Source organism: Serinus canaria, chromosome 14 (assembly GCF_022539315.1).
Source record: "Serinus canaria isolate serCan28SL12 chromosome 14, serCan2020, whole genome shotgun sequence".
In the NCBI taxonomy this organism is placed as follows: Eukaryota; Metazoa; Chordata; class Aves; order Passeriformes; family Fringillidae; genus Serinus; species Serinus canaria.
Window position 1 is genome coordinate 12,639,432 of NC_066328.1, and position 13,870 is coordinate 12,653,301.

Consider the following 13,870-nt stretch of genomic DNA (forward strand, 5'->3'; position numbering starts at 1 on the left):
GGTCCAATCAGTCCATTATTTTTAAATTTAAAGGAGGAAGAAAATAAGTAATTTCCAGTGAGGTCTGTTGTATCAATAATGCAGGGTTATTTCAAATGTTCTGGAGGATGTTACACTTAACATCAGGATCATGTACTGTTCTGCTCCTACCTTAGAGATAACAATTACTCAGACTTACATTTCAGCCTTTATTTATTTATTTCTCTTTAGAAACAGCACAAAGATGTTTCTCTTACTTCTGTACAACATTATGGGCTGCCACTGATAACCATTTTACCTATTTCAGCAGATCCCCCAGGCCTTTCTACAAAATCCTAAATAATCCATTACATCAAAAGCAAAGTTTTGTCCACAGAAGACAGATAGGAAGGGGAAGACCTGACCTTTTAGCAGAGTACCCTTTCCAGGAAAAATCATCATTTCCATGGCAAAAAGAGAGACAGTTTGCAAGCTGTTTATTTTCTGAGCTTTCTGTCCTAAATCTCAAGGAAGGAAAAAAATGGAGAACCACATGATAGCATAAGAAAGCAATGTTTTCTTTTTATGTATTGTTTTATAAGAAAACAATAACATCAGTGTTGGGTCATAATGAGAAATTGAGCTTTACTTGTAAGGCAGTTACATGGCAGAGCAGGGAATCACAGTCTCCTCCTCAGCTTCAGCAGGGTTTTCCTTTAGAGTTATGCAGGATATTCCACTTCAGCTTTTTATTTTTTTCTCCTAAATTTAAAAAAAAAAAGTTTATTGGTAATTAAAATAGGAAAAGTCATAGGTAGGTGAGGACACTGCTGTGCTGTGGAGCCCTTCTCTGCAAGGGCACCATCAGGGCTAAAGCAACTTCAGTGTAATACAGAAAACAAAAAGGCAGAAGACTGGAAAGGAAAAGAGAAAATATCAGGAGAGAGATACTGATAATTTCCAGTACCCCATCTCATCTGCTTGCACAGGAGAGTGTTTCAGCTGTGACATCACAGGGCAGCCCTAGAGGAACCTGGCACTTTATTTGGTCTATTTTCTTAGTCCCTTGGACAAGGGGCTCAGCCTGAGCCTAGGAAAGGCTGTTGTAGGAGAGCTTGATTTATTTGCCTTGTAAAATGCAGTCGTAGAGGGAATATGATTGCCCTTTCTAAAATACATCACAGGAGTAAACACCCCCCAGGGAGAAGAACAGTTTAACCCAAAAGGCAATGTTAGCACAGGAACAAATGGTGAGAAACTGGCTATGAATTATTTAGATTAGAAATTAAATGAATGTTTCCAACGCCCGAGTGGTGAGGCTGGGAACAGCTCCCATCAGGAATATTGGGAGGCTGAAGAATCAGCCTCATTTCTGGTTGGTTGTTCTGGTTCTGGTTTCTGGAGGTTGTTCTGTCTGTGAGAGAAGCTTTCAGCAGGTGGGTTCTGCATGGGGAGCTCCCAGCCCTGATGATCCTTGAGGTCCTTCCCAATCCTGTGTCCACAGCATCATTCTCTACTCAGATCCCAAATAACAGTGAAAGGTGGTCAGAGCTTTGCCAGAGGATGGAGCACAATGATGAGCATGAAATGATGAATAAGAGATCTCCACCCAGGCAGAGCAAGTGAAATCTGGGGAGAGTTTGGGTTGCTGTCAGCAGGCTCTGTGCAGGACAGCTGCAAAAGAAGGCAGCTTCCTCCTGGAGCAGGTGTAGTTTCCTTATTTATGTAATTTTCTATTTTTCATTTCCATAAACTGCAGTCTTTCTACTTAATTCCTTCAGCCCTCACCCAAAGTAAGGCCCTTGGCACTGAGACAAGACACTTCTCTCCCTCCTCTTGCCATTGAGATGGAGTAATGGAAAATTCATGTCATTTTTGGAAGCAGAATCACCAAAGATCTTCCTCATTTCTGTCAAGATGTCCTTTCTTTCTTCATTAAAATTGCATGGGGCATTACCTTCTGTTGTGACAGTGTTTCACACCAGCAGTTAATTTTTACATAATGCTTTTCCTTAGTAAGGTTCTCAAGGCTGGTAGGGATTTCTCTGGATTAAAGGCAAGATTATCATTAAAACCCTTTTCATTTATACTTTCAGCCCCTTAAATTTCAGTTAAAGAATCTTTAGAAGATAAATGGCTCAAGGCATCTCTTCTCTGCAGTTCTTATCCTGCATTAGACTCAGGAAAGTATTTTTTTCCCAAAACATGAGGAATCCCTTTGCTTGTCTCTACCTAAGCAAGCCACCCAGATACAAATCTCCTTTCCAGTGTGCCAGCTGTGTATCTGTAGCTGAAGAAGGATGTGAGGGGCTGCTGGAGAAGCCTTGCTGAGGTGTTTTGTCTTTGAGCATCTCCCAGCATGATGCTGAAAGGAAAAAAACCTCATCCCATGGCTGTATGTGCCAAACTGCTCTGAGCTGTTATGGAGGAGCCCTTGGTTCTCCTCTGTGCCTAGCCCAGAGCCCATCACACTGTAACTCCTCTCTAAATGCCTCTTTGAGGTTGTCATTAGTTTTGTCTTCCTACTCAAAGCCAGAGCCATTTTTATTATTCCTTTTTATTTTCCTTTTTTATTTGATCATCAGTCTTTCAGTAAAATAATGCCAAATGAAGACTGTCCTGTGATCAGTCCCCAAGGAAACACCACAGAGCCATGGCCAAAAGTGTCTCTGGCTGAAACACCAGGGTGCTGCTGTTTGGTTCAGCAGCGAGGGCCAGACAAGCTCAGGCACCTCCTGACTGGCTCTATTGGTAATAATCCCAATACAGAGCCACTGCCCTGGTGCTGGATGTGTTGCCAAGCCCATCCTAACCAGCCTGTTCTTCCCGTGGGTGTTTTGCAGCCCCCCAGGGTGGAGAGTGTGAACGGGCTCCTGCTGGGGTACCGCATCTACTACCGCGAGCTGGACTACGACAGCGGGGCCGGGGCAGAATCCAGAACCATCCAGAGCCCCTCAGCCCTGAGAGCAGAGCTCACACGTAAGCCTGTGCTTTGGACCTTAAAATATCCCACAGTGGTAATCTCTCTTGCCCCATGGAAATAAAATGTAAGTCTAAGAGAGCTGGGAATAATTCAGGTTTTACACAATCAGCCTGAAGATGCTGAAAAATGTAAGTGCCTTGAGTGTGATCAGCGTTGGAATGGTCTGTGCTGATCTCTGCCAGCATGCTGGAATTGATGGTCTGTCCCCCTGTACCCTCTGATTTCCTGCTTCCCCTCCCTCCCCTTCATAATTACCCTGGTACACTTTGTTCTGCCTTCAAACGACAGAGACTTCATTTTCCTCAGCTGGCAACTTTTTCCTTTCTTGCTGTTTTTTTTTCAATAATTTTTATAATTGACGTTTTGTTTTTCTTTTTTCAGTATGAGGAAAACAGCTGAGGAGAATTTTAAAATAGAATTTTTATAATTTCAAGGTGCTTGTCCACATTTTAGAAGAAAATAGCAAAGATGAGCAAGAATTTTTAGGTGCCTGCTTTCCATTTTAGTCACTGGGATTTATGGTTCACATGGAAAGAAGGTGGAGAGGGAGAGGAATAATAGAAAAAAATGAAAAGGCTTTTTAGATAAAGGCTAGAAAGGAAATCAGAGGGAAGAATAGGCAGAATAAGATGATGTGAGGCAGACATGTGAACACTCAGTAGCTTGAGAAATAAAGTCCAGCAATGAGATGTGCTCATGTAGGGACCAGCTTTTGTCCTCTTCAATGTCACTGGAATATTCAGGATAAGATAATGCTCCAAGAGCAGCAGAATAGGGTTCAGTGAGACTATTTTAATATCTTATATCATTGCCATGCTTTCCTGAACCTATAGAAGAGATTTCTACAAAAGCAAGAGTGAATTTTAATGTGGGTGCTTTAAATACAAAGAAAGCCCCTAACTCTGACCTCACTTATGTGGTCAGAGCTAATGAGACTTCTCAGACTGAGCAGCTTGAACCAGGACAGAGATGTAAAGCTCTCATAGGTGTAGGAATGCAGAAGGGTTTTTCTCAGACAAAAACTGAATGGCTGACAGTGTACATTATGAAATCATGAATTTGGATGCTCTCACAAGATGGGGAGCCTGTGAAACCAACCAGTTTTGTCTTTTCCCTCTTCTTGTCTGGCCCTGCAGCTATGTTCCTAATTACTGTAGAGGGGAAAAAACAAGCTGTACCTCTCAGGGAGTCAAGAGGCAGAGAGAGCAAGGGGTGGAGACTAATGTATTTTAAGATAAATTTCCCTCTTTCTCCTCATAATTCTCACCTTAGAACACCTCTGTTCCTCACTGACCCACAGTTCTGCACAGCTTAGCATATTATTACAGTTCACTCCCAGCAGGAATCTTGAATTCTTTCAGTGAAACCATGGGAAATCAAATTCACACCTAAAGAAACAGGTCCTGCCCTGATGTAAGTGTTCACTTTGTGGTCCACCTTCCAGCTCAGCACTCTGCAGCTCTTCAGGTTTTGAATTTTGCATCTCCAGAAATCAGGGCGTAATGCACCACTGAGAGCTTTCGCCCCTAGAAATCATTTCGTTTTTACTCATTTGTCCTATTTAATCTAAAAGCCAGAACATCTTTGTGTTGTGTATTTTTGTGAGCTCTCTGTTTGAGGAGGAAATGAAACAGCCCCATGTGGGCGAGATGCTCTCGATGTGTTACGAGAGAGTGATGTGATTTTATTGCCCTTCAAGGTATATTCCTAAAGCTTAAACTGTGTATGGGTGTGCTGCCTCATTTGCCTCTGTCTCTGCTGTACATCATTTGCAATAACTATTTCCTTGCACTGTAACAAGCTTTCTGCTTTGCTTACCCTGAATAGCCCAAAGCAGCTTCAAGACAGTGAACAGCAGCTCTGCATTAACGACGTATGAATTAACACGTAAGTGCACATTGCCTTCAGTTGAGACTCTTTGTAATGGTTCAAAATATACCCTGGGCAAACTCCTGTGGCTCTCCTCCCTGGATCCAGCAGAAATCAACACAGATTAATGACTCTGGCTTTCTCCAGCTTCTTTTTCTTTAAGCCTTTGCTCCCCCTACACCCAGAGATATCGATGATGCAAGTAGGTAGCTGTGGTAAAAATGTGGCTGCTGGGAAGGTAAAACATTAGTGACTGTAACAGCCCAGCCTTGCTGATGCTAAATGAATTTTGATTCACTTGCTATATATTCTGCAGTCCATCTGAGTTTAGCTGTATCCCATCATTAGTCCTATGATTCAAGCATTGTGATGCTGGGGCATTCCATGGAGTACAAGGCCAATTTAGAAAGGGCCCAATGAATTTATGTGCATCTCCAGAGGTGTTTTCAATTGGAAATGAATAAAATAACATTCGACAGAGTTAAAAGGCAAGTTGCTTTGTGGTGCTGATGGTTCACTAGATAGGTTTTGCCCAAGGCTTTTGAGTCACAGATTGTGATGGACTAAAAAAAAAAGAAAAAATGAAGCCTGATCCCCACTGAAAGTTGCATGCATGAACTCTCCTGTTCCATTTTCTTCCACATCCAGTTACACTAAAATCTCCCTTGTGACTTCTCATGGCAAAAGAAACAGTTTCCTTGAGCAAGCTGCCCAGTACTAAACGTGTGTATCTTGCTATTGTTTGTTTATGAACTCAGCACTGTTATTTGCTTGCTCCATTTTTTGCAGTCCATCCAAATTTAGTGACATGACATTTAAAAAATTGAGGACATATTAGGTACAATTTACAGTGTGCCAGAGACTGGGGAATGATGCTGAAGTCACAGTCAAATATTGGAGCACAACACACATCAACAGTTCTGTGACACTGAAATTAGGCAAACTTGCCTCATTAGACTTTTTGAACCATACCAAACCAATGGCACACTGTCAGCCCTGTGTTAAGGGGACTTTGATTCATAGATAGCAGGGAAAATTATTGGCAAAGGCAGAAATTTGGACCTCTGGCCATGCGTGTCTTAATTCAATGCTCATTTAAATAGGGCAATTTATATTATTGATTGCCCTCTTACTCTAATTTCCCTGTTAAGTATTGTAGATGATAAATTTATCTGTTAGGATTGATTCTTTCATCCTGAAAATGCAAAATCTGAAACTACTCAGGCGCTGCCTCCCTCAGTGACGTTGATGTGATTCTGCCCCACCCTGGCTGCATCTGTTAATTACCCACAAACAATTGGGGTTTTTAGATTTTTTCACGCTTCTCTCACTCTCCCGCCTCATCTGTCAGAGTCGTTTCTCTGTGTCAGCAAAGAAATTTGTTGCCTGGTGGCCAAATGGAGTCCAGCCTTCAAATTCTCCTTTCTGGTTGTGATTGATGGTCGGGCTGTGGTCACGTTGGAGAAGTTCCCTGTGGAGGACCTGGAATGGGACTCCAGATTCCCCACTGCAGCTCTCCCTGTGCACCTCTTCTGGAGCAGGGCAGTTGTCAGATGCCCCCCTAAAGGAGCATTTCAGGGATTAGGCAAATGCTAGGCAGGCTCTTCCCTACCAGTGCAGATCAAAATGAGACCTCATGGTGACATTCAAAGCCAAATCCTGCCATTTTCTGTGCTTAAGGATGACCTAGAGATGTTCCTCTGGTTAGTTATCCATAGGAAATAGAGAGAAATCATTATTCCTCTTACTGGAGTGACACTGTGAGGGAATTCTGAAAAATCCTGCCATTTCATCACAAATATCTTTGAAAATGATGCAAATGCTGTTGTGATGTGTGAATTCAGGAGGGCTTGAAGTAGGCATTGCACTATTGTAGAGTTCTATTGCCCCTGCTCTACTCTGAGAGACAAGTCTGGAGATAAAGAGGTGTTGGAGTCTAAAAGATAGCTGTAATACAGTATAAATCATAATATAAAATATTAACATGTAATATTTGACTTTTTCAGAATTGAAGAAATACAAGAGATATGAAGTACTAATGACAGCATACAATGTCATTGGTGAGAGCCCTACCAGCACACCAGTGGAAGTGTTTGTGGGTGAAGCAGGTAGGTGAAAAGAAAATCAGTTGATTTCTTTTTCTTTTAATATCAGCATGTTGTAGTATTCTCCAGATAATGTTCAATAATTTTCCAGGAAAGGCATTATTTGAAATATTCCCCAGTCATTATTGCTGACAGTTTTTTGGGTTTTTTTGTTGTTGCCCACTCTCCTGGAATAGGCACTGGCAGTTTCTTGCCATTGGAAAACCAGTTGGTCTGCAGGAAGGAGGGAATAAAGGACATTTGAAAGAAAGAAAAGAAAACATTTTTAGAGTTGCAGGAGGATGAATGTTCATACCAAATTAGCTTGAGGGAAAAATTGACTTGAGTTAAAAAAGTGAAAAGTGGAGCACAGGAAAGCCACAAGGGAAAAGAAACAAAACTACAAAACAAGGGACCCTCAGAAAGCTGATCCTTTTGTTTTATGACTCTCTGTGTAGAGACATTGCCTGGCACCACACCTGGCTGTGTTTTGGTGTTCTTGAAGCCAGGAGATGCATGTCTCATGTCTGGTTCAGTGCTGTGTTGGAGGCAGGGCTTGGACAGGGTGTGCAGACTGTCCCTGCATCCAGCCCCAGTCAGTGCCACTGTTCAGGCCTTGGCTTATCAGCATCTGGTGCCTGAGTCCTTTTGATCATTTTCAAATCCCCCCACTGGAAGGCTGGAGGTGGAAATCAGGACAGAAGAGTTGAGCAGACGCTTCTGTGCATGCCCTGAGGAACGGGTGGCTTGTGAGAGCCCAGATAACCCCCAGCCAGTCTGTCCCCCCAGAAACTCCAGCTGGGAAGGGCAGGACTGGAATAGCTGCTGCCCTCCTGCAGCCCAGCAGGGCTGTGGTTATGGTGATCCCAGCTGGAGGGAGGCTGGCTCTGAAATCCTCGTTAGTTCTGGTCTCCATTTCTGCAGCAGCAGCAGCGTTTGAAGCTCAGAGCAAGGGGAGGCAGCTCGACCCTCCCGTTGCTTGGCCCAGCCCTGGAGCTGATTGCACTTTGTTCTGTGTCTCAGGGCTGTGGGATGGAGGAGCTATCACAGCCAGCACTAATTCATTTCATTATTACTCTTTAAACATTCTATTGCTCAAAACTAAGCAAAGCACATTTTTTTTAAGAACTCTGCTGTGCATTTTTTTAAACTCTGCTTAACCTTTTCTTTTCAAATATGGTGCAACATTCACCATCTTTCTTTGAAAACATCATAAATTAATCAGAGCAGCGTTGTCCTGGAGAGACAGCTGGCAATATTTACATTTTTTTTTTTCTAGTTTGCTTCTGCTCCAACTTACTTCTGCAACTGCAGCAAAGAAAGTCCCAGGTGGAGCCAACTGTATCTGGCTTCAAAATACATTTTTGTTTCTGAGCTGAGTATCTCCCTGCTGCAAATGGAGCCAGCACATGCACTTATGTACACAGCATGGGAAATCAGCTGGGGCAAACAAGGAAATGCTTTATGTTGTGTCTTTTAATCCCACAGTCCAAATCTTGCTATCATAACTCAGGGAACAAGGCAATGGAAGGAGACAGACTTGGGAGGACACTGAGATAATTACAGGACCCCTGAGTGTCTGAAGGAAGGGAGGCTGGAATTAGATGAGCTTTAAGATCCCTTCCAACTCAAGCCCTTCCATGATTCTGTGCTATCCAGGAGCCTCCTTTCCCAGGCAGGACTGGTGTGTCTGAAGTTGTAGTGTGTGACTTGGCTGTTGTTTTAGAGTTCCTGGATTCACCTCTGGAAAGGGACTGTCCAGGTTCACACAGCAGAGATGATGAATGTAGGATCTTCCTGCCGATTTTCACTCTTGTTGTGTGAAGTTATTACACTTTGTTATATAACTGCCTCTTCCACCTCCAGAACTGGCTGTGATTTATACTGTGAGTAAAGTGATTGGAGATGGTATTGCAATTTAAGTTTTAAATTGATTTGTGACACCTTTGAGTTAAAGTGTGCTGTGGAAATACAAGGTTTTTGCTGTTATTGTTTGCTCAATGTTCTTACCCACGGTAAAGGCAGTTAAGCAGCAAGCTGGAAAAAAATGAGTCTGCTCAGCTCCAGCAATGGGGCATCCAGGTTAAAAACAGAGAAAAGCTTCCCAATAAACAAGTGCTGGCACAGGCACAGCCCTGAGCACAGGGTGAGTGAAGGTGGCCAGTCCCTGGCTGAAGCTCTCAGGTAGCTCTTGTCTCAGTGCTGTTAAATGGGGCCTCGTTCTGCCCTAAGCTTTGCAGTAATTCTGGGAGAAGGGAGAACATTCCTCTCTGGCTCATAAAAAGGGATACACAGCCTTTGTGCCTTTGGGGAATTGTGCTGGGCTAAGGCCAGCTCAGTCAAAACACCCATTTCTGTTGGGTGTTCATGTTGCTGTTGGTTGTGCTGTTCAGCTTCTACAGAGTGGTGCAGAAGGAGGAGTGTCTGTGATTCCTTCCTTCCCTCTTGTGCTCTCCCCCTGCTAGATTTGAAAATTTCCCTATGATCAGACCTGGATTTGTACAGTGAAAGTTCCAGTAGGTAATGGAACCACCTGAAAAGCTTGGGGTGGGGGGGGGAGAAAGCTACTAAAACCAAACTTCTTCAAGTTTTGCCAATTAAATGAGCAAAATATACCCAAATGGGGAGTTTCTCTCCAGCCCTGGAGTGCTCTTGAGCTGTGCTGCAGCCAAGTGCCCCCTTGGGCAGCCTGAGCACATCTTCCCTGCCTCTGACTGATGGGCAGGTGGAAATTCTGGGGGAGAACAATGGGCCAGCCATGAGTAAAAGGCCCCTGTAGCCCAGCTTGCATGGTGAACAAGAAAGCTGGATGCCAGTGGTTTGGATCTTTTGGGTTTTCTTGGTGGTAAGTATTTTATTTTATTCTACAGATGGAGGAAATGCTTTCCCTTTTTTGGTTAGCCCATAAGATCAAAGGCTTCCTTTTGAGTTCTGCCTGGATACTGGCAAAACTCACTGGTGTGGAGAGCAGTTCTTCCTCAAGATGGGAGAGTGGGCTGGGAGTCCTTGAGCTCAGCACAGCTGGGAAGGATGTGCTGCCTGTTCAGGCTGAGCAGAGCCCGTGTCCTTCCCCCACCTGCCTCGAGCATCTGCATCCCTCTCCGCCAAGGCCCAGAAGATCCTCTAACTCTGCCTTTTTAGAGCTGGCTGCAGCTCTGCCCTGCTCATTAGAGAACCATGTGCATCTCCTGACAAACGACAGAAAAATTGAAAGCCACCACTTGCAGAAATTAGGAAGGGAGTCGCAGCCCCGCTGGCAAGCCCCCTTTTCGCCTTGTTAATTCATTTAACAGTTCAGCTGTCAGGGATGCTGGCTCTGATTGGGGAGGCAGTGAGTGTTCAGCAGAGGCTGGCTACTGATATTCATCCCAGCCCCAAACGCAGCTGCTACCAGAGGTGCTGTTCTGCTCCACTGAAATTAAGACTCTGTTAGAGCAGCCACTACATCAAGAGCATTATTCTACCAGGTTGCTGTCACCACCTGATTGTGTGGGGGGCTCTGGAGTTCGGGAGACTCCACTACCTGCATTTTAATTAAACAGAAATCACAGGTTTGGGCCAGACCTGCTTCACCTAATTTGGGAAGGTGAATAAAGTAAAATGTGGCAATACAAATGCTGTGCTAACGAGCCTGCAGCCTTCAGTGCTTCTCCCATATACTGCAAAGCTGTTTTGGATGAAAAGTAATGAAATTCATCATTTCTTCCAGCAGCTGTTGCTGGAGTAGAGTGAATGTGTGCAAAGAGGGGGTGGCAGAAGGGGTGAAGTGCTTCGAGAGACATCAGCCTTTAAACAGGCTGTAAATCCATTTGTGTGAAGAGGGGAGTGATGTGTGTCATTATAACTGATGGTGACATTGGTGACCTTCAGAATTCACAAGAACTGATGAGGCCGGGTTGTTGTTGTTGTTCTTTTTAATGATGATCTCCGAGAGCTGGTGCTGTAATGGGAAAGGCAAGGAGTAAAAAGAGCTGGGAGACAAATCCCTTTGTTTAGTAGTCCTCCATTGAAATGCCACTTTAGTTGTGCCATCATCTTTCAGAGAACATTACCTGGCTCTCTCATTTTCTTCCAAGTGGAACTGTACCTTGGAAAAGAGGAGGAATAGAACAGAGTGATGTCTGCTTCTTACCTCTGTCTTCAAAAGCTGAATCCACCTCTTAGTGCAAAGCTAGCAGACAAACCAAATTTCTTCCTGTTATGTGCAATTATTTTCATCTTTCCTCCTGCCTGCAGCTCCACAGGTGTTCCTGGGCTTCACAAATTTTATTTAATTCACCCGTAGCTGACACATGAAGATCTGCTCTGCCAGTAATGTCAGGGGACGCACTTGGAGCTGCCTGGCCATCTCCAGCATTTTGCAGGCCAGAAACAGAAACCACCTGGAAAGCTCCAAGACTAAAAATAGTGAAATAGGTTTGGGACAGAAAAGGCTGAGAGAGAGAGAGAGAGAGAGAGCCATGATAAGGACAAAGAAGCCGTGTAAGGAAGCAAAGACTTGACTCCAAGTACTTGGCTCCCCTTTAGAAACTGCTTCCAGCACAGAGCTCATGTCCCTTCTTACCTGGTTACCTGTGCTGGGGCACCGTCCCTTTGTGCTGAAGGCAAGGAAGGTTGGCAGGACAAGGCTCCTTTGCTCTTGGGTGCTTTAATCTCTTCCTTCAGGCCTCGCTCCAGATTCCCCCAGTGGTGTCACCTCAGTCCCTTTCTGGAGAAGGGGTCCCTCAGCGCTGCCTGGGCCCCCCTTTTCTCTTCCAGCACAGCAGCTTTATCTCCTCCCCTGCCCCAAAGAGCAGAGGAGATGCTGTGTGGAGTCCCCTGTGCCTCCTTGGTCTCAGGCTGGCAGAGGAATGACAGGATTCCAGTGCATCCCAGCTGGCAGGCTGCGCCCTGCCAGCCCCTGGCTGTGCTCTCCTATCTCGGTGTGGGCTGGCTGTGCCTCTGCAGATAGCAGCACCTTGCTGCTGGCACAGCTGCAAGGGCTGGGTGGCACTGCCATCCCAGATGCCACTGGAGAAGGGAAGAGAAGGATTATCATGGCCATTTCACATTGCAGCAGTCTAAAACCTGTCAGCCTTGGGGACAGTATCTTCCCTCGATAAACAAAAGGGGATGGAGGGAAGCTGGGGGGGAATGGAATGCTAAATGAATTATTGCTTTCACGTGCTCAGACTTTAAACAAAGGGTAACTTTGGCACTTTAAGAGCAACAAGACTTTGAAATAAAAGGGAGTTTGCCTTTTAACTGCTGACACCTCTGTAGAGCAGCAAGAGGCTGTTTTCGAGGGATGGCAGGGGCTTAGAAACTGGTTGTCCTTTCCCCTTCCCTTTAAATTTAAAGAACCTGCAGAGCTGTTCCAATGTGATGCTCAGTTCTGGATGAGCTTTACCCTCTCATTCTGGTAATGCCTTGCTCCAGGAGTGACACTGGGTTGCCATCCTGTCCCAGTGTCTTTCTCTCCCAGGAAGGAGAAGCTCTCCTCTCAGCTTGTCCAACAATGCTAAAAGACAAAGTCAGAGGACAGCAAGAAAGGCAAACTGTAGGAAGATGGAAGGAAAAAGGAAGTGATGAGACATTTCCTGGTTGGTCTGGGAAAGTAACCTCTTTCCAGTTTCTCTTGGAATTCAATTCACCTGTATGCCAACAGCATCCCATTTCTGAGAGCAGGATTGGCCACTGGGCACCTCCCATCAGTGTTTCTTGGTGCATTTTAAACTTCTCCAGTTTCACTCGATGTACAGTGGCTCAACTGAGGGCTTCTCTGCAGCAAGTCCAATTTGGATTTGTTGCTCCCCTCAGTGCAGCTCCACTGGAGGGAACAGGAGTGTTGATAGCATGTGGCTGTGGGATCTAATCCTGCAGGGCTGTGACAGGACAGCAGAAAATAACAAACTCAAGTGTGCCCACATCAAAGCATTAGTCACTGCTTGTGTGCTGCTGGTATTGTTACAATGCTGGGGAGTTGTGGAAATGAATTTTCTCTGTAAGGCTTGGCTCCCTTTCCTACTCAAACTGGCTATTTTTAAGGGTAATTTTATATTCTTAATCTGTTTACAGATGATGTGAAGGTTTTGCCAATTAGACTTCCAGATTTGGTAGCTTAGCTCAGTAGCTGCTCTTACAATGGCAAGACAGAAAGTAACCGTGCCACTGTGAGTCTGTGGAAGAAGTGTCCTTAATGTCAACATGTCAAAAAGACATCCCTGCAGCTCTCTGGAGACTGAAATCTAATGTCAAGGCAGAAGGAAGCCAAGTCTGAGAATCGTAGTGCTGTCAAAGCAAGTTATTCTACCATACAGGAGAAGGAATTTTAAGCGAATGCACTGGAAAGCAGTGTCCAGATTGAGACATAGATTTGATGGGCTTATTTGACATCTTTAATTCTCCATTGACAGTCCAAAGCTCCCTAAAATGATTTGCAATGTTTTCATGCTGCAAGTAAAAGCCGAGCGAGCGCCTCATTAACAGCTCATTAAGTTGTTAATATTGGTCATCAGCAGCGTTTGGTACAGCACAATGCTTTATGCAGTGCGGCAGCTCCTGCTTAGCTCGGCTCTAATTGCCTCTTTTTATCACGTCTCAATGTAGGAAAGATGTTTCTGTCCTAGCAAAAATCTCCGTGGGTTTTGATGCGCTGGTCCAGGCTGTGGCAGGGCCGGAGGTGCTGGGCAGCGTTTCTCTCTGATGATGAACTCACAACCCCAAGCTTTTGATGCTGATTTTTTTGGTGCCCGAGACGGGCAGGCCTCCGTGCCCAAATTCATCATGAACTCGTGTGCTGCAGCTGTGGGAGGGGAAGGACAGATGAGCTGTTCTGCTGCAGTGCTCCATGGGCTGTGAGAGCAGGGAGGGACAGCCCCGCGCAGGGAGGAGAAGCCTGATCGTGTATGCAGAGCTCTGCTGAACTCACAGCACAGCCACTCCATTAAAAGCAGAGGAATTAACCTTCCTTTCAAAAACATGAGCGATCAGTAGT

General features: G+C 44.8%; 1 protein-coding gene across 5 annotated transcripts in view; it reads left to right on the forward strand.

Annotated features, from left to right (window-relative positions):
- SDK1 (sidekick cell adhesion molecule 1) overlaps positions 1-13,870 on the forward strand; it is a 384,276-nt gene that overhangs the window by 328,738 nt on the left and 41,668 nt on the right. For 4 of the 5 annotated variants that reach the window (XM_030229673.2, XM_030229671.2, XM_030229670.2 and 1 more), the window contains 3 exons: positions 2,802-2,937; positions 4,769-4,828; positions 6,817-6,918. In XM_030229673.2, the coding sequence (XP_030085533.2) occupies positions 2,802-2,937; positions 4,769-4,828; positions 6,817-6,918 (298 nt within the window). The remainder of the gene's footprint in view (positions 1-2,801; positions 2,938-4,768; positions 4,829-6,816; positions 6,919-13,870) is intronic. The other variant, XM_018915862.3, reaches the window with a different exon arrangement.